Source organism: Melospiza georgiana, chromosome 3, assembly GCF_028018845.1.
Source record: "Melospiza georgiana isolate bMelGeo1 chromosome 3, bMelGeo1.pri, whole genome shotgun sequence".
Classification (NCBI taxonomy): domain Eukaryota; kingdom Metazoa; phylum Chordata; class Aves; order Passeriformes; family Passerellidae; genus Melospiza; species Melospiza georgiana.
Window position 1 is genome coordinate 15,207,151 of NC_080432.1, and position 23,045 is coordinate 15,230,195.

At 46.3% G+C, this 23,045-nt stretch overlaps 2 protein-coding genes across 10 annotated transcripts in view; one reads left to right on the forward strand and one right to left on the reverse strand.

The window, feature by feature from the left end:
* The window catches only part of RTN4 (reticulon 4), a 40,458-nt gene extending 35,796 nt beyond the window's left edge, over positions 1-4,662 (forward strand). For all 4 annotated transcript variants that reach the window (XM_058019867.1, XM_058019868.1, XM_058019869.1 and 1 more), the window contains 4 exons: positions 1,465-1,534; positions 2,184-2,230; positions 3,116-3,174; positions 3,585-4,662. In XM_058019867.1, coding sequence (XP_057875850.1) covers positions 1,465-1,534; positions 2,184-2,230; positions 3,116-3,174; positions 3,585-3,627 — 219 coding nt within the window. In that variant the 3' untranslated portion in view covers positions 3,628-4,662. The remainder of the gene's footprint in view (positions 1-1,464; positions 1,535-2,183; positions 2,231-3,115; positions 3,175-3,584) is intronic.
* EML6 (EMAP like 6) overlaps positions 4,386-23,045 on the reverse strand; it is a 93,427-nt gene continuing 74,767 nt past the window's right edge. For 3 of the 6 annotated variants that reach the window (XM_058019862.1, XM_058019861.1, XM_058019863.1), the window contains 15 exons: positions 18,211-18,289; positions 17,100-17,229; positions 16,562-16,660; positions 15,407-15,427; positions 14,875-15,048; positions 13,998-14,206; positions 13,392-13,549; positions 12,663-12,777; positions 12,041-12,229; positions 10,882-11,054; positions 10,003-10,165; positions 9,367-9,470; positions 8,183-8,336; positions 7,890-7,990; positions 4,386-7,169 (listed from right to left, as the gene is read on the reverse strand). In XM_058019862.1, coding sequence (XP_057875845.1) covers positions 7,145-7,169; positions 7,890-7,990; positions 8,183-8,336; positions 9,367-9,470; positions 10,003-10,165; positions 10,882-11,054; positions 12,041-12,229; positions 12,663-12,777; positions 13,392-13,549; positions 13,998-14,206; positions 14,875-15,048; positions 15,407-15,427; positions 16,562-16,660; positions 17,100-17,229; positions 18,211-18,289 — 1,894 coding nt within the window. In that variant the 3' untranslated portion in view covers positions 4,386-7,144. The remainder of the gene's footprint in view (positions 7,170-7,889; positions 7,991-8,182; positions 8,337-9,366; positions 9,471-10,002; positions 10,166-10,881; positions 11,055-12,040; positions 12,230-12,662; positions 12,778-13,391; positions 13,550-13,997; positions 14,207-14,874; positions 15,049-15,406; positions 15,428-16,561; positions 16,661-17,099; positions 17,230-18,210; positions 18,290-23,045) is intronic. The other 3 variants (XM_058019866.1, XM_058019865.1, XM_058019864.1) reach the window with 2 other exon arrangements.

Below are 23,045 nucleotides of genomic sequence, written 5' to 3' on the forward strand. Positions count from 1 at the left end.
TCTCTGAGGGTTACCTTTGTGCTCCTCCCTGGTGCTGCTGTGTCACATCTCAGAAGTGCTGACAGATAAAGAACTGCATCACTTGCAGTTAATGCACCTGAGTTTTAGACCAGTTTTGAGTGAAGCTCTTGAAGTCAGCTTGATTTTGTTGCAGGGTTCATGGAATTAAGCTTGTATTGACTATCAATGCCCTTATCTTGTGGCTGGCTGTTGATTTTGTTTGGTTTGGATATTTTACATCCTTTGATAAGCTAAAATTGGATGTTGGGATATGGAAGTTCAGAGTAGCTTGGCTGCAGGCCAGTTCCAGGGTCCTGGCCCACACCCACACTGCCACCATGCCTTGTTTTCCTTGCCAGCTCTTTGTGCCCATCCTTTCCTTGGGTGTAGCTCCTGCTGGTGGGAGTTTCCATCTTGGATTGGTCACTGTGCCCAGCTCTGCCCTCCCTGGTGCCAGTGCCAACCCTCTCATGGTGTCTGTCCAGGGTTCTGCTGGAAAACAGCCCCACGTGCTGAGCTCACAGGGCTGGGGGTCTCTGCTCTGGGCAGAGCAAGGAACAAACTCTGGGGAAGCTGCTGCTCAGCTCCTCAGCACTCCTGCAACTCTAGAAGAAAGGGCTGATTTTCCTCAGGAGGAATCCTACCCCGAAATAGAGCTGGCAGCCCTGGGTCCCCTCCCCCTGCTATAGGTCAGAGGTGTGCCTGGGACACTCCACCTGGCACTGAGTGTGGGCACAGCTTTGTGTGGAGCTGGGAAGCAGAGCCTGTGTCCCACCGGGAGCTGCGCAAATGCTGTCAGCAGGGAGGGACAATGGGGCTGAGATGGGGAGCCAGCAGTGCTGGCAGTGTGGGGCTTTGGGGATGGCTTTGCTTCTGAGCTTGGCTCTGACCTGGAGCCAGCTTCCATGTTGGAGCACTTGTCACTCCTCTTGTTCCTGAACTTTTTAACATCCGAAGTGTCTTAGGGTATTTTGAAGGAGAAAAGGTAAATCAAGGCCACCCTACCCCGTTACCTTCCAGACAGGCTTTTCCTGCTGTGTCAGGGCATGGTGGGCAGGTGGGTGGACACTTGGGTGGGACACACACAGGTGTGACCTCCCTTCTCTCTGGCTCTGTCATGCAGCAGCCCTTTGGCCTCTCTGAGCCTGGCCTGTCCCCTCTCGGGAGCTGTGTGTTTGCCATGGAGCTGGCAGTGCCCAGGGCAGGCACAGGGCAGTGCTTGGGCACAGGGCAATGCTTGGGCACTGCTGACTCGGGCTGAGTTCAGCCCCGTGACTGCACACAGCAGGCCCCATATCCCATTACTGCATCCTTGAGCCCTCTCATCAGGCAGCTCTGGTTACAGGAGCTGCACAGGGCTGAAGTGCAGAGCACTTTGGGGCTGTTTGGATGGGAATTTGTGTGTGCAGCAAGTGGGATGTCCTGGGCACAGAGTGGTGCTGATGGGCTCTTTTTCCCTTGCAGTTTGCAGTGTTGATGTGGGTGTTCACTTACGTTGGTGCCTTGTTCAATGGTCTGACATTACTGATCCTGGGTAAGTGTTTGACTTGTGTTACACACCTGGCACATCCAATAACCTTGGGGAGGCAGTGGGGTCTGGTCACTGGGGGGTTCATCCTGTAGCCTTAGGATGTTTCACTTCTAAGTTCTTTTTTTTTTGATAATACAGCAGAACGGATAATTTTGAGTTCTGTTGTTGAATTCCCTGAGATTGCTGATCTCCAGACGTTCCATGATTTATAGGCAGGTTTGTTGTGCTGTCCCTGTCAGGCTTAGCCTGCCCTGACTGTCATTGCTGTGCTGGGACTTAGGAGGAGGAGGTGCAGGATCTGCTGTGGCCATGTCCCACTGCAGGATTTAATTTCTTACATCCCAGAGCAGGCTGGCTTTCAGGTGTCAGAACCAAGTGATGCCTGAGCAGCCTTTGGGAAGAATTTGCATGATGACCCCATCTTTCCTGTGACCAGACTTAACTGTACTGGTGGTGAGATCTGGAGAACAGCTCAGGCTCTCCTTAGTAGGGATTATTGAATTTTCTGGCCAGCAATTGGTGCATGGGGCTTAATTGTTCATTTTACTTGGACCTTTTTGTAAGACATATCAAGGTGTGGAAACCAGTCCTTGTTCTGCCTGAACACCATCCCTGTTGTCAATATTTATGCATTTGATGTGCTCTTTTCCAGCTTTGATTTCGCTCTTCAGTGTTCCTGTTATTTATGAGAGACATCAGGTGAGTGTTTAATAGAATTCATTCAATGTTTCATAAAATCAGCTTGAAGCAAAACCAGAAACAAGTAATTAACATTAATTTCAGTCTTCTGAAATATTTAAAGCCTTTGAAACAGGCCTTTACCCAGGAGCCAGGGCCAGGGAGCACTAGTTCAGTTTGAAGTTCAGACTGTGTGTGCTTTCCCTTTTCCTTCTTGGTGGAAGAAGAGGTTTCCCCAGCAAACAATTCTGGAAAGGGCCTGATGAACTTGGAGGCCTTTTCTGCTGGTCCAGCTTTGGTCAGGGCTGGAGCAGCACTGGGGAGGGTGTGTTAATCCTGCTGTACCTTTTGGGGTTGGTATTCAGGATTGGTTTCCCAAAGCTCTGTGGAATTTGTAGACCTGGCAAAAACAAGAGGTGGGAGCTGCTTGGCCTAATGCAGCGCTGCTCTTGGGGAGAGACTCCCCTGTAAAAGGAGTAGGGAGGAAGGAGCCAAAATAAAATACTTGTGATTAAATTATGGCCAGGGCTGTCTTGGGCAGGTCACTGCACAGGAGGGGGCAGCCAGCTCTGGCTCAGTCCTTCGTCTCCCCTTTCAACAGCAGGGCAGCCGTGGAGGCAGGAGCAGATGGCAGAGCCTCACGGGGTCCTGCCCAGGCTCCTCCTCCACAGGGAAAGGGCCCTGGAGCCCCAGGGCAGGAGCAGGGACAGAGTGTGGGGGCTTAACCCGAGTGCTCAATCCCCTGGCTGGGCTGCAGCCTAAGCTGGTTACCCAGCCTGGCCCAGCTAAGCAGCTTTGCTGTTCTGTGGGGCCCACGGGGGCCCAGCCCTGCACCCACAGTTTGTGGGACTCAGCCAGGCTGCAGAGAAGGAGCTGGGCTGTAACTTCTTCCTGCTTCAATTCCAGGCCCAAATCGACCATTACCTGGGACTCGTGAACAAGAATGTCAAAGATGCCATGGCAAAGTGAGTTGGTTTGGGTTTATTTATTTTCCTTTGTGCTGATAACAGTTCCTGGCACACGTGGCACTCCTGTCTAGGACCAATGTGTTCTTCCATGTGCCAGGCCAAGGAGGGAAAAGGTCTCAGCCTCTGGACTGGTTAGGAAATGAGCTCCTGTATTGCTGATGCTGTATTGAAATGAGCCTCTGTTATTTCTAATAGAAATCTGTGCATGCGAACCCATTAGTGACAGCTGAGCCCCTCAGCAGGTGCAGGTGAGGGGGGAATGAGAAGTTCAGCAATGTGACTGGGCTCTGAGTACAAAGCTGTGTTGTGAGTGTTCTTTTCACATGGTGCTGTTTGTAAGAGTCTGTTTAACCTTTCCTTTTTTGTTACTCAAACTTAGCTTTGTCTATTTTTTTTTCCTCTTGCAGGATCCAAGCAAAGATCCCTGGCTTGAAGCGCAAAACTGAATAAAATAAACCTGAAGCAACTTATCAATAGGAAAGAAAGTTCATCTTTTAAGGGGGAAAAATACTCATTGGATTTACATGGGGAGGGTCAGGGAATAGCAAACCCCTTGACATTGCAGTGCAATTTCACAGATCTTTATTTTTTAGCAACGCAGTGTTTGAGGAAAAATAACTGTTTTGACTGCCACGTGTTTCATCATCTTTAAGTATTGTAAGCTGCTATGTATGGATCTAAACTAATCATCTTTCCTTATCCTGTGTGCAGCACTGGCTAATACAAACGACTGAGACAGCTGTACATTTGCTTCAGCAGAGGTAGTTCCTGCTGCGTGCCCGAGGTGTAGAGCAGGTGGGGCAGAGGAGAACACTTCCCAGTTTGTGCACTGTGTATGGTCTGTGTAGATTGATGCAGATTTTCTAAAATGAGATGTTTTAGAAGAATATACCAGTTTAGCAAGTTTTGAAAAATCTTGCCTTTTTGGTATGAGTATAGCTGTATTGTGATTTTGTTTTATCAATTGCCAATATATATATATATATATATATGTGTTTCACAAAGCTTAGATCTTTCAGCTGCTCCACAGTGCTTTGTACTTCAGAGAACTGACTGAGGCCTGGACAAGCTCCAGAGCACACAAGCTTGAGAAACTAAAAAGTCTCTGTAAACACTGGCATCTGTTGGAAACAACAAAAGAGAAATGAACAAAGAACCTCCACACAGAGTAAAAGAAACTTACAGCATACACTTTGTTGCACAAACGTACAGTAGTTGATCTTGAGCAAATAATTCTCCAGCTTTCAGACTCTGATAATCTGTGGACCGAGTATCTAATGCTGCAAATGTTGTTTGGAAACTTAAAGCCCTGTCCTGTTATGCAAGAAAATGATAAGTGAAAATTTATACACTTGCAGTTTGAGCTGTACTGAACTAAGTCTGTGGAATGCATTGTGAAATGTAAAAAAAATCCCAACAAAAAAGGAAAAAAAAAAACCAACCCCCAAACCCCAAGTATCAATAAAGCTTATAGACATAAAATGATACCAGTATTTGGCTTTCTTGAGGCAAGTTTAATATATTTGTGTTTATTTGAAGTTCCTTGTGATAAATTTCCATTGTCCATGGTGGTGGCAGTAGTGTCCGAGTAGAGCACGGTGCAGGGTGGGTTTGTCACAGTCCCTTTTCTTCCTCTGCAGCCTGAAGGAGCTGCTCAGGGCCACCTCCAGTGTCCCAGGGAGCTCCAGAGGGTGTTGGGTCTTGGAGTTTTGAGACAGGAATGGTTGATGCCATTTTCAAGTTTGAAGGAAATAAGTCCCAATAATTTTTCCAGGTCAATGTGTTGATTCTGATTTAAGAGCTGGACATTGCAAACTTGTGTACAAATTTATTTGAGATGCAGATTTGAACTGAATGGCATCTTGACCATTGAAAAATAGAAATTCATGCATTAATATTTCATTTTCCAGTAAAATACAGCATTACTTCTGAGCATTTTATACAGGAAGCCAGACCATAGAAACATACAAATCGTAGGTAAGTGTTTTCCTGACAGACACTATTGCTTGAAGATATTTCTCACATCGCTGTTGATTAATTCATTCTGCCACACAACTGGTTTTATTTGGGATACAGTCAACGTGGAAGGAAGGCAAACATGAGTGGTACAACACAGGCAGAGGTGCTCACTGCTGGCACCACCTGACAGAACAGGATTTGACCCTGAAGGTTCTTTGAAAAAAAAGACTGCATAGGGACTCGTACTGTGTATCTGACAAACTGCTCTGCTGTATAGTCGTATAAGGCATTAATAAATTCAATTGTAAAAAAAAAAAAAAGGTGATTCTTTGAGGTTGCTGAAGCACTTTGTGTGTTAAACAGACAGGAATCCACTCCTTTAATGGGATGTTTTTGCTACTTTTCTGTGCAGTGGGCAGCAGAAACGGACTGGCAGGAAGGTTCCAGAGTTCAAAATCCTATTGTCCTGAACTGGGACTAAAGCACTATTGCTTTTCAGAGACTAAATGTAAGTGTAAATGTTTTATTTTGGCCTTTATTTCTTTTAATTAAGAAAGGTAATTTCAAAGTATGGATGTTGTTCCATGCCCAGAATCTTGAATAGCAAAATGCATATTTAAGCTATTTCTTTTTAAACTTTCTCCAGTTCCACCCTCCCTTTTTTGTTTTTGACAAAATGTTCTAACAAATAGTGAAGGGTTTGAGTTGCCTTTTGGGAATATCTGTCCATGGTTCCACTTTTCCACAGAGGCAGCTCTCCTCTGATCTCAGCTGTCCCCCAGGCCAGGACAGGGGGCTCTGTGGGGTGGGGGAGAAGCAGGGACAGGGAGAGGAGCCCACAGTCAGCCATGATGAGCTTTTCCCAAAAACAAAAGCTGCATTTCCTGGTATTAGAGGATTTATGTTTTACTTACAAGCAGCATGGACTGGCTGGAGGGCACACAGAGCCCTGCCATAGGGACATTCCAGGGATTCCTTTGGAGGCCTAGGAGCCCCCTCCAGAACAGGAAAGAGGGAGTGATGGAGGCTTTCCCACCAGGCCAAGATTCTGGCTGGCCACTGCCTGTAGGAGTGTAAAGCACATTTTCCCAGAAAGGGGGAGCATGCAGGAACACTTGGGGAATGACTCCCTCAATCTTGTGTTCAAATGTCTTGAACCAAGTCTGTCCAAGCCCTCTCCTCTCACTCACTGCTGGAGTTCAGCTTGCACTGCTGGCTGCAGGAGCAGCTGCCCAGGAGCTGGAATGCCTCACTTTGGTCTTCTGTCAGCACAGAAACAGTGGGGAATTCACTTGTGAAGGTATTAAAACCCAAAGCAGAAAACAGGGATCATGTAAGTACCCAGCTGGAAAAGGTGAGAATGGTTTAGCCCTCCTCTGGGTGAGAGTCATAGCACCGTGTGTGTGTGGAAAGCAGGTGGGGGGAGGCAAGGCTGCAGCCCAAACGACTAGAAAATTATTCCAAGGCACTTCATGGATAGAAAATTCTGCCAAATATATATATTTAAAAATAAAATGGACTTAAAAAAAAGGGATACTTTGCTCCTTCAATTAATGAAAGCTGAAGGGTTACCCCCCCCCTCCCCAGCCTGCTCATTAAATGCTCCCAGCTTTACTGAGTGCACCAAATTGGAGTTTTAAGCAGGTGTGGTTAACACCCACCCACTTTTTGAACTTTGTTCAAGCCACAAATTAGGAAATTAAAGGGCCCAGCATTTTGTCAGCGTTTTCTCCCTTTTCAGACATGGTTTGAACAACACAGTATTAGGCAAAAGCAGCTTTGTGAGTGAACTGTTCTTCCCTGTGGGATCCCCAGGTTACCCTTCAAACCTCGGCTTCCTTCGCAAGGGTGTCGGGCTTTCCACAGCCAGCTCCCATTCCCATGGGATGAGTGATCTGGAAATGTCAGCCTGCAGCAGGGCTGGGATTCCTGCAGCCAGGGGGGCATTCCTGGCTGTCCTGGCCAGCACAGCCCTCACTGGGGCAGGACAGCAGCAGCCAGAGGCTCCTCAGAGGCAGCGCCACACAAACACACTGGGGAGACAGGAGGGACAGCAGGGATTGGCCTTGGGCACAGCCCAGTGAGACAGGAGCAGAAAAATACATTGGGTGTGTGAAGTACAGACTGTGTGTGTGTGTGAGACAGAGAGAAGTATACTGTGCACAGCTGCTCTGTCTGTAGTCTGCAATGTGAGCACAATGTGTTGTATGTGCAGTGTGCACAATTTGTGCGTGTGTGACACTGTGTGTGCACTCTATGTGTCTGTGTTTGTGTGTGTGCTGTGTGCCTGTATTTGCTCTGCCTGTGCTCTGTGGGCAGTGTCTATGCCCTGTGTGTGTCTGTGTGTATGCAGTATCTAAGTATATCTTTGTGCATTTCTGTGTGCACTGTGTATGTGTGTGCACTGTGTGTCTGCACACGCAGTGTGTGTGTGTGTGTCTGGGTGTATCTTTGTGCATCTCTGTGTGTGCCCTGTGTATGTGTGTGCATGTACTCTGTCTGTGTGTGTGCCCTGTGTGTATCCATGTCTGCTGTATGGGCACACTGTGTGCCCATGTGTGTGCACATGTACCATGTGTGTGCAGTGCATTTGTGTCTGTGTGGCTTGTGTTAGTGTGGCTGTGTGGTGTCTGTGCATGTGCACACCCGTGTGGCTGTGTCCCTTTCTCTGTGTGTGTGTGCCTGGCTCTGTGTCCCTGTGTGTGTGTGTGTGTGCCTGGCTCTGTGTGTCCCAGTCAGCCCCAGCCCGTTACCTGCAGTCGTCCCCTCCGGTGCTCACCACGAACTTGTCGTCGTGCGAGAAGCGGATGTTGGTGACGTGCGCCGAGTGCCCGAAGTAGCGCTTGTGTTTGGCCTGTGGGACAGGAGAGAGCTCAGGGCTGGCACCGGGCACAGCTCTGTGCCCACAGCCAGGCTGAGCCCAAGGCCCTCCTGCTCCCTGGGAGCTGCCTGTGGATGGACCCTGCTGTTGGGTGCTGTAACCCCGAGTGCTGAGGGGTCTGGGAAAAGCAAAAGCTGCTCAGGTGAAAATAAGAGAGGCACTTACAAATTTCTCCGTGCATGGGAAGTCAAACAGCTTGACCAGCCCAAAGTCATCTCCTGTCACTATGTTCAGGCCAGCGTGGGTGACACATGCACAGTTGACATCGGCTTTGTCTGCATTTCGTGGCCAGATCCCAATGACTTCATCTCCAAGAATGCTGTTCCAAAATCAAGGTAAATAGATTAGATAAGACTTAACTTGCTGCTGCTCTTCCACAGGGGGCTGAGCCAATACAGGTCAGTAATAAAAAATGGCTGCATTTAAAAATAAAATTGTCCCTTTAAATGATTGCCCAGAGCTCATCATGGAGACCAGCACACTAATACATCATTTTGATGTGATTCTTAAACAATCTCTATCCATTAATCCTTAGGTTTATTTCCCATGAAACCACTGGCATCATTCTACACCAGAACCTCGTGCAGCTCTGGTCTCTATGAGCCTTCCCCCAGGATTCCTGACTGCACTGTTCCCTTAGCTGCGAGTTCCCAAATGAGGGAGTGCTTGGCTCTATGTCCCCTTGTTCTCAGAAACAGGTGTTCTACCCTGGCTTCAGCTCTCTGTAATCATTTACCCACAGAGTCACTGCCAGAGGCAGCTGCCCCCTCCCACCAGCTGTCAGGAGTCCTCTGAAATGGGGAATTAGGGGCAGATTTTTATACCAGCAGAGCTGTCAGAGTAGGAGGATTCTCATTTACCTTCTCCCAGCCCTGCCTGGTTGTCGGCCCCTGTCAGCTCTGCCTTTGGCCTGTCCCACTTCTCACAGGAAGAGCAAGAACAGCCACAGTTCTGCACTGCTGGGGCAGATTCCTGTGTTCATCCACATCAGGAAATACATTTTAGTGATACTCAGAACTCCTCCATACAATCAGTGCAGGTTTCCAGGCCTCCTGTGCTGCTGTGTTTGCTGATGTGGGACAAGGCTGCCTGGAGTGGCCCAGAGCCGTGTGAGGGGTCTGGGAGGAGTGGCAATGAGCCACTGTGGCTCTGTGACAGCCCCTGGTGTAATTAACAGCACTAATTACTACAGCCACCAAGCAGCCAGAGCTGTAAAACCCCAAGGGTGTCACATGGAGCTCTGGGCAAGCAGAGCCTGAGGGTGCTCACAGGTTTGCCAGGCCCTGGGGACACCTCAGCATTGACACCCCAAACCTGTGACTGATCCCAGTGCTCCCCTTGGCTGTTACCTGGTCCATGTGGCCCAGGTGATTTTCTCTATGACTGCAGGGTCTGTGATTTGCTTTCCCAGGGGCACCTCGTGAACCTGACGCTTGTAGGCACCTGTGGATACCTGAAAGTGGGAAAGGAAAACCTGGAGGCTGCTATAAACACATTGTTGTCTTTAAAATTCCCAGCAGTCTCACCAGGTTTTATCAGCAATTAAACATCTAGGATAACATTTCTCTTTTTTCCTCATTATCTGGAATTGATCACATGCTATATAAAGGAATAACAATGTTACAGGATGATGATGGAAAGAGATGCTCTCATGCAGAGCTGACAGATTTTCTCTCACTTCTATACTTTATCTCAACATAATTTTACTAAACTTTATCTCAACATAATTTTACTAAATCAGAAATATTTCTGAATTAAACTCCTTCAAATTAACACTTTAATTAAAACAACTGAGCTCTCACCCAGATCCCAGCCTCAGGGAAGAAGGGAAAGGCTTTCATATGGTTATAATCCACAATTTCTCTTTCAGCATTGTCCCCCTTCCATGGACCTGGGATAAAGCTTTGCCTTAGCACAGCTGGAGCCTCCACCTCGTTATGGTGGCCCAGTAAACCTGAGGGCTCCAGGGGCTATCCCAGACATACCTGGATGTACCTGCTGTCTGCAGAGAAATCCATCTGAATGACAAAACTGGCAATGTCCTTGCAGTAGCCAATTCGGTTCAGGGTTGTGCCTTGAGTGAGATCATAAAAATCCACAGTATGTTCTTGTGAGCCCACTGCCAAAAACCTGTTATCTGGGCTGATCCTAGGCAATAAAACATGGAGTGGGGATGTCACTGGCTGTTTTGGTGCAAGATTTGCTTTTGCTTCTCATGCTAATGTGACAGTAATCTTTTTAAATGAAAAACACAAAAAACCTTCAATCAACAGCAAGACTGAACCTAAACCAAAACTTGATGCTTAAGAGAAGAGGAAAACTCAGGATATCTGTGACAGAGGACAGGGTTAAATGGAATATTGGGAAGGAATTGTTGCCTGTGAGGGTGGTCAGGCAGAGGCCCAGGTTCCCCAGAGAAGCTGTGGCTGTCCCACAACTGGAAGTGTTGAAAGCTAGGTTGGACAGGGCTTGGAGCAAGCTGGGACAGTGGAAGGTGTCCCTGCCCACAGCAAAGGGTGGGACTGGATGGGCTTTAAGGTCCCTTCCAACCTAGACCATTCCATGACTCTATTCTGTATTGTTTGTGGCTAAATGATGCTAATATTGCACTTGCATAAAGCCACAGCACAGTGTGCAGAGCAACACCAATCCCCTGGGAGTCAGCAACAGGAACTGCAATTTGGAGAATTAATTCCCATCATTCCAGCTGTGCAGGGTGGCTGGAACTGAATTAAAGCCCCACCACAGTGCCCTTCACCAGCTCACACAGGTTCCAACCATCCAACCAACACAGACTTGCAAATCCCCTGGCACCCCATGGCCGTTCCCTCGAGGCAGGGCTGTGTATTTTGAGCACCCCCTACCTGATGTCCTGAATTGCAGATTTCCTGTCCCGTTTCTTGCCCCAGACCTTGAGGCTGTTGACGAGCAGGAGCACGAACTCTCCGTTCCTCATGCCGATGGCCACCATCTCCCCGTCGGGGCTGTAGGCGGCGCAGCGCGCGGGGTGCCCCAGGCTCACCTTGTTCACCAGCTTCTGCAGGGACACAGAACAGGCTCACACCTCCCCAGCACACCCAGAGCTTCCAAACACAAGTACAAAACCTGCTTAATTCAAAACAAATCCACTCTGTTTCCCTCTAAACATAAACCTGAAATGTCACACCGAGACTCACATCCCACCAGGCATATGTCGCTAAGCAGGCTTCAAAATAGAGATGTGATTTGGATGGGGGTTCATGTTTGCATTATTTTGTAGACTGACATCGAGTTTCACACCAGAAAAGGGACTATTTAGCAGAACAAGCTGAAAAATCTATTTCCTAATTTGTTTCAAAGTGACTTTGACATCTTCAACAACTGCTGATTGGCACAGAGCTCTCCCATTTCATTTGGTACAAGGAAATGTCCTTGAAAGCTCTTGCATTTTCACCCAGCTGGTTGTATTTATAATTGAGTAATTTTCCTCATTAAAAATTATCCTGTTAGCTCAGGTAACAAGCTTTTGGAAAGGTTTATGCTGGCCAAAATGAACTGAAAACTTCCTGGTGTTTTTTTTTTTTTTAAATGTTTTATCTGTTGTTTTTAACAAATGGTTGTTGCTAGTCAATCTGACTTGCAAAAATCCCTGAGGCAACATGCAGAGTTCCAAAGGAAGGCTCTGAAGAAGAGGGAGCTGTGCCTGCCAGGAAGGCAGGGTGATGGGCAGGGGCTGTGTGTGTGACAGCACAGTCTGTGTCACCCAGACAGGCAATGTGGGATTAAAATGCTTCCTTGATCCCCCAGCCTGCAGACTGGGATCAAAATAAACAATGCCCAACAAGAGGCACTCCATGAGCAGGTGTGCTGGTGAATCCCTGCATTCCTCTGGGAGTGCTGGTGCCAAACATGACCAAAACCTGCTCAGGACAGAGGCAAAACCCTGCTCTCATTCCAAGGCTGCTCAAAAGCACAGCTGGAAAAATGGATATTTGGATAAAATGCTCATTTTTAATCCCACACTTTTACATTCACAGTACTCACTTTGTCTGACAGGTCCCAGATCCTGGCTGTTCCATCGTTGCTTGCAGAGATAAAGATGTCTTTGGAGGGGTGAGTTGCCAAGCCCCAGATTTCCCCTTCCATGTGACAGTCAATTAACAAGTTAGAAGCAGCATTTTTTTCTCCTACTTCAAGGATTTCTCCATCTTTTGTTCCCACTAAGATTTTCCCCTGTTTGTAGGCAAGGAAAAGGAGTGGAGAGAGGTGGTCAGTGTAACAGTAACTGCCACGGTTTAAACTGCCAGAGCTTCCTTGGCAAATACTTGGAAAAAGCATAAATAGATTAAGCTAGCAATTGGTAATGGCTACTTGATTGGAAATATAAAACAACATTCCTCAGTGGTGCTTTTATCAAGGAATGTGTCAAAATGAAATAGAGACCATCCCCTGAGCACTCAGCTGGACAGTCCCCACCCTGTGCAGCATCGCTGCTCCTTTCTCATGCACTATTAAAACACATGCACCAAGACAAAGGCCTCTGTTATTTCCACTGTGTTCCACTTCTCCCAGTCTCAGTAGCTCCCAGTGGGGTTTTTGTGGCTTTAAAGCAGCAGCAGCAGCTCAGGAGGCAGCTGAGCTGTGCCCCGTGCCCCCGTGCTCTCACCTTGCCGCGGCACACAGAGCGCACGCACTCGATGAGCTGCCCGGTCTCCAGCTGGAAGGCTCGGCACCGCTTCATCTCCTGGTCCCACAGCTTCACTGCTCCCCCCTCCTTCGTGCTGCAAAGGAGCCCTGCTGTTACCTGCTGCCTCCTTCACACATGGAAATCCCACCAGCAGTTTTCTGCTTAAATCACTAAACACCCACTGACCCACTCTCCACTCCATATCGTTATTATGGTGCAATGGGAAGTAAATGATAAAAATTAAATGCTTTCACACTTCATGTTTAAACATGAACCATAATTTGTACAAACCAAACTGCTCTCTTGCCATGTATCTCAAATCTGTTTCTTGGCCAATCTGTTTCTTGTGGTAATCCCAAGACCCACAGCATCTCCACTGGGAGAGGCTGTCTGTAGTTTGACAGGACTAACAAATGAAGAGAACTCCACTCATGGCAGGAGCTCAGGCAATAAGAGCTTTTCCAGGTGTTTGGAACAATTCCAAAGAGATTCAGCATCTCCCTGCCACATAACATGTGCCACTGTGACCCCCAAGTATCCTCCTTTAGTCCTTCACTTACTGAGCCACCTGGGCAGGTTATGCAAAACTGAGAGTGAAGCTGCTACAGCACAGAGACCATTTAACCCTGGGCTGCTGGATAAGTAACAAAACCAAAAAGCACACAAGGGAGACAGAAGCTGGCACTTTGGGAAGATGCTGTGTCTTACGGCCTCTCCTTCCCTCCAGTGACGATGAGCCCGTCCCGCAGAGTCGTGTACATGGTGAACACCGGTCCTGTGTGAGCCTTGGCCACCAGCCTGACCAGGAAATGATCCTTCCACACGTACACATCTCCATTTATGGCACCAGTGAACGTCAGGTTATTCTGCAACACACAGCAGCAATCTCTGATACAGCACACACCTCGGCATTTTTGTTCAGCTTCAAGTACAATTCTTTACATTAAATTTAAAAGTCCTTAATGACCACACTGGATTGTCACCATTGGTGGTATCACTGGCACATGTCACATTAAATATGATACAGGAAATAACAGATCAAGTTTAAGCTAAACAGATAAATAACCAGCAAAGTGCAAAAAAAGGCAAAATAAACAACAAAAAAAGACCCAGGGCAGTAGGTGTGCTCAGAGCTTAATAGAAGACATTCACCCAACTGTGCTCAGGAAATTCAGGGAAGGATCTCAAGGTGCACAGGTTTTAAATCCACATTTCACTAACAAGCACTGGGTTGGATTTCAGCAAAGAAAACTGACCCTTGCAGGTTTAATACAAAGCTAATGTAAAATCCTGCAGCAGGTAATTTGAACTCACTGCTCCAAAGGCAACAGAGAGCATGGTTTGCATTTTGGCATCTTCCATGGAACCAATGACTCCTTTCTTGTAGAGCAAAGCACTGCCAGCCAAGGTCCAGAACTTCATGTGTTTGACCCCCACGGACACGAACTGAGTGTCGGAGTCGGGGCGGAACTCCACAACGAAGATCCTCTCCAGGTGTCCTCCCCTGCTGGCAACTTTAGCCCCTGGTTTAATGAGGAAAGGATGAAAACAAAGCTGAATTCACCTGAGGAATTAAGCTCTGATATGATTTTATCAAATAAATTGAGCTGGTATTGGATTAGAGATTTGTGTCCCAGATGCTGGCAGCTGCAAATCCCAGCACTGTTTAGTGTATCAAACATCTTAATGCAATTCCCAAAGTCCCTGGTTATTCCATTGCATCCCACAGATTTAGGAAATGCAGATTTAAGGCCTTCATAGCACAATCTGTCTCCTGGGTCAGTGAAATAACACAGAAAAGTTGGCTGTCATCTGGTGAAATATGCACAGGGACATACTCATGAGCTGAGGCACTTTTCCTCTCCCCCCATCATTTCCAAAGACAGGCTTTTGGGAAGTAATTTCTAGAAAAGAATTATCTCCATCACAGTACTTGAAGTGTTTTAGGGAAGAAAAGGAATAGTTTTCCTTAATTTCATGTAATTTTATGTTAAGCATCATTCTTTCCTTAATTTCCACTTACAACAGGCATTTAAAACTTCTTCCTGTTCATATTTTTAGCCCTTCGCCATCTTTAACTGATTAACTGGGATAGAGTGGGGAGACAAAACTCCAAAGACTTGAAAGGCAAAGCCAGTGACTGTGCCCAGCTCTGTGAGGCTGAAGGACCACGATTTCCCCTGGTCTGTACCTTCCTGCCACCTCCAGACAGTGATGGTGTGCTCTGGGTCCACTCCCACCGACACCAGCAGTTTGCCCGTGGCACTGAAGTTCACGTAATTGACGCCTTTGGTGTGGAAGCAGCGCAGCATGGAAAGGGTTTGCTTGCTCATGGCATCCCAAATGTGAATTGTGGGGGTTGTACCTGCGGGCAGAGAGAGCCATTGAAAGAGAATTAATTCTGGAAAGCTTCAGCGCAATCCAGGCATTTGTCAAGAACATTTAACCTGAACAGACATTAGTTGGGGGTTTGGATTTGTCTGAAGATTAGCACTAGTGGGAAACAGAGAAATTAAAATAGCTTGCAAAACACAGGGAGGGGGAATCATTGTAGTCCATGGAGTCAGACAAGTTCTAAAAGAACAACAGAACATTCATGAAGAGCCTCATGCAAAAGAAATTGCCTGCAGATGTTTCACTTGTATCCATGGTTCACACAGATACAACGAGGCAACATGGAACTCAACAGGACTCTGCTAAATTCACACACAAATCAGCCTTACCTGGGAATTCTGTCATGTCACCTGCATTGTGAGAGCAATGGCAAATGAGGAAGCACCAAGGGAAAACAATAGGTGAAATAAGTCATGTGAAGTGCCAGCATCAGCACCAGAAGGAAAACAAAATTAAAAACTTGGAAATGGATATGGATTAAATCAAGAAAACAAATAAGCAGGAATATTGTTGAACTTTTTTGGGTATATTGGCTTTTATACACAAATATTGCAACAATATTTAGTACTTTTAAGTTTTAAAAATGGTATCTAAAGAAATGTTACAGGCATGCAGGTTTTAACAATTACTAAATTAAAATGTGAAGTGAATCTCTAGTTATACAAAATACCAAATCAAACTCAGAAGCATTCATCTCCTGAGGCCTAGGAAAAGGACTTTTAGCCTTTTCCATGTCCCAGAAATTGGTGTTTTGTACAGCTCTGGCACCACATGCAGGTTTGGGTGCTCCCTCCACATTCCAGCTGCAGTGACCATGCTCAGGACAGGCAGCAGAGGGTTTGTGTTTGTCACTGTGCTCATCACCAACATTCCCTGCCCCTGTCCTCAAGTTATGGATTCCATTCTCCTGGAGTGGGCTGAGGAGACGTTCGGACTCCGTTCTCCTCCATAAAGTGAATCATTTCAGCTTTAGGCAGAGGGACAGCAGATCCTTCTCAAAGCTTGAGACAACCCATCCCACATTCCCCATGCAGGACCCTCCATATAAACAATAAACACACAAAAACCACATATCAGTGGTTTCTCAGCTGTCCCCTGATATGTCCCCTAACTGCTGCTGAGATCTCTCTCTGTTTCTGCCTTTTCTGCACAGCTCCTGCATTCCTGCAGAGAGAATGATGCTCATTGTATTCTCAGTGCTAAACACTGCCTTGGACACAGGAAGGAAAGAAGGAACTCTATAAATCAGATTATTGAGATGATTAGGCAGTTTATCAAAGCTTGCCTTCTGAAATATGATTACACTCCAATTAACTCTAAAATCCAATCACTCACAATCAGAGACGGAACTGAAACAGTAAGAAAACCCTGGAGCTTGATTACGTCTTCCAAATCAAACAAGAAGCAGAATTCCCCACAGAAGAGCCCCAAATCCAGCAGTGCCCTGAGAGCTGGGAGTGGAGCTTTGCTGGGGTGTCACGTACCGATCTGGCTGGTGGCCACCACGTTCTTGTACTTGGGGTGCTGGTTCACTGTCAGGCACAGGATGTCATCTGTGTGCTCCAGGTAGAAGCTCTGGCTACCTAAGGCCATCCAAAGAGGATTTCAGTCACCACAGCACCAAGGAAGAGCCACCACAGAAGCACAGACTATTTGGGCAGCTGTTAAAACTCTGCAGGGGATGGGGGGGTCACTAAGGCTGCTCTGCTCCCATTCCCAAATGCACTATGGTCACGACCATCAACACACACAGGGGGATACAAAAGCAAAATTTGGGAAATTATACCCAGGGAATCAGCAAAGCCCTCCCAAGGGAAGGGGCCCAGAAAGGACAGATGGGGCCATCCTTTTTTCCCAGCCCACAGGCCAGAGGCTGTCCTAGGACTCGAGTCCCCAAAGGCCTCCCCAAAGTTTCCCAAATGTGGGAAAGCCATAGGAAGATTAAAAAGTTCAGACTTTCAATCAAAAATAATTTCCTTATCAAGCTATTTTATCTCCAGGTGTTTTTTCAAGTGGAGTTACCAGTGGAGAGGTTTTGGACAATGCCTGCTGCAGCTGTGTGGAAAATGATGTCAGCACCATCGTTCAGGTAATGCAGGTTGTTGCGACAGTCAAACCCTCTGTACCCAAACACGTGGTCTAAGGCCAGCTCCTGCTCCAGGAAAACAAAGAGAACAAGAGTGAAATGGAAGAAAAAACAAGATTTCAGAGCCTGGACCACTTAAGGACAATTCTAAATTACACAAGTACAAATATCTTGCAGAGGCCATAGAAAAACAAAATCATAATTAGTTGTCCCCACTCTGCTCATTTATTGAGGCATAACATTATCAGAGGCTATCAATAACCTTTAATTGGTCGACTAAAGTATTGCACTTATATTATTTTCTTTTTTAATTATTCAGAGGGCTATAAATGCCCTGTAAATTTCCATTCCAAACAGATACAATTCACAGAACAGGTTGGATTTTATTGCTCTTCCCATCACAGTTTAATATTTATACAGGGCATCAGATATTTTAAAGAAGCTATCTGCAGAGTTTTCAAAAATTATTCTCATAAACTACCAAATTTCCACAGACCAAATTCTAACCTTAAATTCCTTAGAGGAAGTCAGGGCAAGCTATTAGTAACTCTGTAATTAAGACATTATTCAGAGGTGTAACTGCAGCTTACAATGAGCAGTTGCCAAGGAAATTTCCTCCAGGAACCCAGCATGGTTAATGGATTGTTGGTAGAGCTGCCTTGGAGCCCTGAAGCCCAACTTAATGACTGCCCCAAACACAATCACAGCTCACTGGGAACAATCCCAATTAGCCACAGACCAAGTGCTGCAAATGTTCCACACAGGTCACAAAATATTCCTGGTTCTGCCTCTTATGTGGGAATCCAAACAAGTTGTTTGGGGAGAAAGGGAAGGTCCAAAGTCAACGAGCAGATTCCATCATTCAAAATCCCACAGAGGGTTTTTCCTGAGCCAAAGTTCTGGATGTATTTCCCTTGGGGCTGAGCAGGGAGCATGGGAATGCACAGACTCTGTGATTGTACCTGCCCTTCACTGAGAGACAAACAGGGATGGATTTCACCCAGCACATGTTAATTTCAAAGAAATAGAAAATATATGAATTCTGACCTCAACCAGTTTCTTTTTTTTGTTGACATTGTTCTTTTGCAGTTTCTCAGGCTGAGGAGCAGCTCTGCTCACAGGTGGCCTGAAAAGAACATTTAAAATGGAGACAATTGATATATTTGAAAGTTAAACACAACCTTCAAAACCCCAGTATGTGTGAGCAGCAAATGGACAGTTACCCCTGTATGAGCTTTTTCAGAGTTGTACAACAAACTGATTAAAATCCTGCACTTTTTGATAGAAAGTGCAGAAACACTGATGTAGACTTCACAGATGAGTGGCAGAACAAACAACCTTACACCATTCAAAAGACCCCAAACCATAATGATTTAAATCCATGGAAAAATCCTTGAATATGAAAGGATGGTAAATTGGTGCTTTCAGAAATGATCTGAAGTAATTTCTGCAGCTGGCAGTTGACCTCTGCCCAGCCTTGCTTCTTCTGAGAAACCCCATCCCAAAACCTTGACATGGCTTCAATAAATTCTTCTCAAAATCATATTAAAGATAAAATGGTTGCATTTAAATGCACAAGTCATTCATTCAAGGGAATTTGGGAGATTGAGGCCATCAAAGCTATTTTATATAATTACAGTTGCTAAAAGTAGATAGAGAAAAATTCAAAACACAGGCTGAGACAAAATCTGATGTGTGCAAATGGTCTGTGAGGCCAGATAACCTCTGCTGCTGCTGTTGATCCTGCTGGGAAAAGAGGGACAGAGCTAAGGGGAGCACGTGGAAAGCATTCCCAGAGCTTATGATTCCAGAAAAATCTGACCTTGCTCTTACATTCCACATGCTGTGAAATTTGTTCCTGTCCTGAGATCATAACTATCAGTAATTCCCATTTTGCAAAAAATTAATTGGAGAAAAATGAAATCCCTTTTGTGTATAGGGAGCTGCTTTTTGTGGAGCTGGATTTTTCATGGAAGGTACTAAAGGCACAGTGGACAGAGCCCAGTGGGGACTGAGCCCTGTGGGAATGAGCAGCAGGACAAGCTGAGCTCAGACAGAGCAAGGCTGGAGGGAACCACTCCAAGCCACACCTCGAGCACAGCAAGGACCAACAAGCACATGAGCAGGTGACCCATGACACCAAGAGAGTGGAAGAGTTACCTTGATCCCCTTGGAAGCAGCAAATAAAGCCAAGCAAGAAACTTAATAGAGTTTAGGAGTCACTTGTGAGCACGAGACTCATGCACAAGCACTTGCAGAGCCAGCAGTCATTCCTGGGGCACAGCACTGCTATCCAAGCATGCCAGCAAAACTAAAACAGAAACCAGAGAGTGCACAGAGCCACCAACACCACACCTGGCATCCCTGGGCAGCCTCAGAGCTAAAGGTCCTGCAGGATGGGGGGGAGAGGGAAGCTACATCCAAGCTTCCTGCACACTTTGCACCAGAGCACAAGGGGCTTCCATGGTTGGTTTATCAGGAGCCTGGCAGGGAGGGAACTGCTAGGAAGTGACAGTTTCCTAGGCAGTGCTGAGTGCACACAATGGATGATTGTTCTCTACCTCAGCTCAGCTGCAATTTAGCCCACAATGGCTGTGAGGAGGCCAAGTCACTGCCAGGACAGCCTGTCCTGCCCTGTCCTCAGGGAACAGTACCTTTATTTCCTCAGAGAGTGGCACTCAAGTCCCCTGGGGTGACCCTGGGTGGAGCAGGACTGAGCAGTGGTGCTGTGACCAGCAGGGAAGGGCCAAATGATGTTATTATAAAACTTGTCTTACAAAATAAATTCATAATTTCATTTTAGCCCAGATTTATGAGGGCCTCTGAACTGGCACTTAGGAAAAGAATTGTTTTCTCGCAAGCTTTTTTCTGTTTTAGTGTTATTTCAAACTGGATCATTTCTACATTTCTTTACCTAGGAATATCAAAGTTTATGACAAGAGCAAGCCAAAATACTTCATGAAAGCAAGAGAACACTACCACTGTGACATGCTTGATAGTCACCAGATTGTAAGCATGAGGCTTAACTTGGAGACACACACAGAGATACTTTTATAGCTCCTACTCACAGCACACACAGACACAGATGTTGTGTGCATTCATATATACACAGCCATGTATATATACACACACGTGTGCATTCACTGCCTCTGCACCACCTTCATAAAACACATGGAAAGCAGCACATTGGAAACATTGTAAGAAATAATTTCACTTTAACAAGCCTGTGACTACATCTAGTTTGTTTTGACACAGAAGATGACACTGCCAAGACAAGAAATCTGCACTGTAGCAAATGCCACCCTTTGCCCTGCTGGACTTGTGCACCCTGCATGGCACATTCCAGCAGCCCAGGACTCAGCTGGGCTCCCCAGTACTTACTTGACAATTCCCTGCCTCCAAAGGAAAGCAAGTTAAAACATAACACAAGCATTAATGGTTTCTTTGCAGCAATTGAAAACAAATGTGCTTAGATCATGTAATGGCACAGAGGAGCTCCAGGAAAGAGAGGACACAGCCAGGTGAGAGGGTTTCAGTTCTTTGGGCACTGTGAATACAGCAGAGAAGGTTTCTGTCACTCCTGGCAATCTCGAGGATGATCTCACATGAGGACACACAGCTGTCAGTCAGGGATAGAATCCAGATCCAAACTGACAAAACCTCAGCACCACCTTCATACAGAAATGTGAAAATTGTGAGTGAACATTCCAAAGCCCAAACCAGGGGTGGGGTGAACAGGGAGCACCAGGATGGAGAATAGCAGATAGACACAACAAGAGCTGGGCTGGGGGAAGAGGGAATGGGGTTTTGGAAGAGTGGAGCACCTTGAGGGAGGTAAGAGATGTGATCTTAGAGAGCAGGGCCAAACTGAAGGGAAAAAGCTAGATCTGTTTAGATGGAAAAAAAGGTGAAAAGAAAAGGCAGATCAAAAACTGTTATGATAAATTCTGTGGGAGGGGGATGTAACCAGCTCCTGTTTCCAGGTCACAGGTCAGAATTGCTGTCTGGTTGGAGATGCTGACTGCAGTGAGAATAAACTGGAGTGAACACAAATTCTGCTCCAAGGCCAACAGGAACAGCATGGGAACTCCAGAAACAGCATCATGGAAAGGGACAACAAGGTCTGGGGCAGAGACAGACGGACAGGAGTGTCCTGCACCAAGAAGGTGGCAGGCTGAGCCAGCAGCAGTGGGTGGGGAAAAGCTCCAGGCCCAAAAGGGAGATAGACATGGATTTACATGACTGCAAACTGGAGAGGGAACACACTTGGATCTACACAAACATGAGCAGGACTGCTCCTGAGAAGAGAAAGCAAGGTTCAAGGAGAGGAAAGGGTGGTAGGGTTGGATTGGGCAACAGAACAAAAATCCAAGGTTTGAAAAATATACTGTTCATTTCAGAAAAAATGCAAAAGCAGCTTTTAACTGTGCCCTTCACCAGTGACAGGAGGGGACTCCCAAGTGCCCCCAAACTGCTGCAAAACTCCTCAAGCTTTTTTTAATCCCTTCCCAGAGAAGGGATTAAAAGATTTTATAAATTCTAAACCCTTGGATTTTCCCATCCCAACATACATAGGAGTTTTACATACAACTTTTCCTGCTGTTAATTTTTTTTAACACTTTGTAGCTATCATAAGACAACAAAAAGAACAGGATTCAACATGAAAATACCCTATTTTCAAATATAGGAGATCAAAGCAAAGCTCAAACAGAACTAGAGAGAAACATCAGTGGTAAATTGCATTTTTAAAGGACTGAAAAAGCCTTACATGGTAACAATATTTATAACTTCATCTGTATGCTGATGCACTCTTTAAAAAAAAATAAAATTCAAAAACTCAAAAAATCACAAAGTACTGCAGGACATATGGTGGGGCCAGCTGCTGTCACAGGCTGTCAGGGCAGCTGGTCACTGCAGTCCCAGGTCATTCCAGCTCAGTGCCCAGTGACATGAGCACTACAGCAAGCAGGGAGGAGGGAAATCACTGGGATTAAACCTGAGGGGCTTGTTCTGAGACCTTGGGAACAGCTCCTGTACCACAGGCTGGCCCTGCTGCCCCTCACACACTGAAGGGACTGAGTCTTCTCCATTTGTTCTGTTATTCCCTGCATAAGCCCCAGCATGTTTTGAAGCTGTGTTGTGTAAATACAAACACTGAACCAATCACACCCAGCAGATCCTCCCTGTGCCTGACAGAACATGAGGAACATGGCTTTTCCATCAGCCCTGGAGTGCCTCCTGCACACATTCCTGAGAAAAGCTGAGTATTTCACATCACCCCTAGTGCCGGGAGCACTCAGGCTCAGAGAGAGAGGTGCTGGGAATGTGTGGCATCCCTCAGTTCCACTCCCCCAGGTGTCACACAACCAGAGCAGACCTTAGAGCCTGTGCTGACCTGTGGGAGCAGTGAGATTGACTCTGAGTTCAGCTGCTGGCAGGGACTGACAAATACCAGGCACAATGTGCACAAGCCTTGGGGACAGCTGGGATGAAACCAGCAGGCTGTCAAATGCATTCGGGGTGCATTAAGTTGACATAATGCTGTTGAGAAAGTAAAAGTGAGTGTTCCAAACGATGTTCCTCATTCTCAGAGAGGGGCTTTCTGCTTAAATAAGCCCAAAGTTATTTTCTCCACCCCAAGGATGGGTTTTTTCAGACACATATTGAATAGTCCCCACCAACACACAAATACAACACAGATTCACACTCAGAGCTGTTGCACTGCACCCACAGATGTGTGTGTGTGTGTGTGTAAAGGTGCAGGAACCAAGGCTGTAACCATGTATTGAGTAATTCACTTTGTGGTGCAAGGCTTGTGGGGGCATTTGGGAAGCTTATATAAGTTAACTCATGTTATTTTAAAGAAATCAATAATTTAAAGA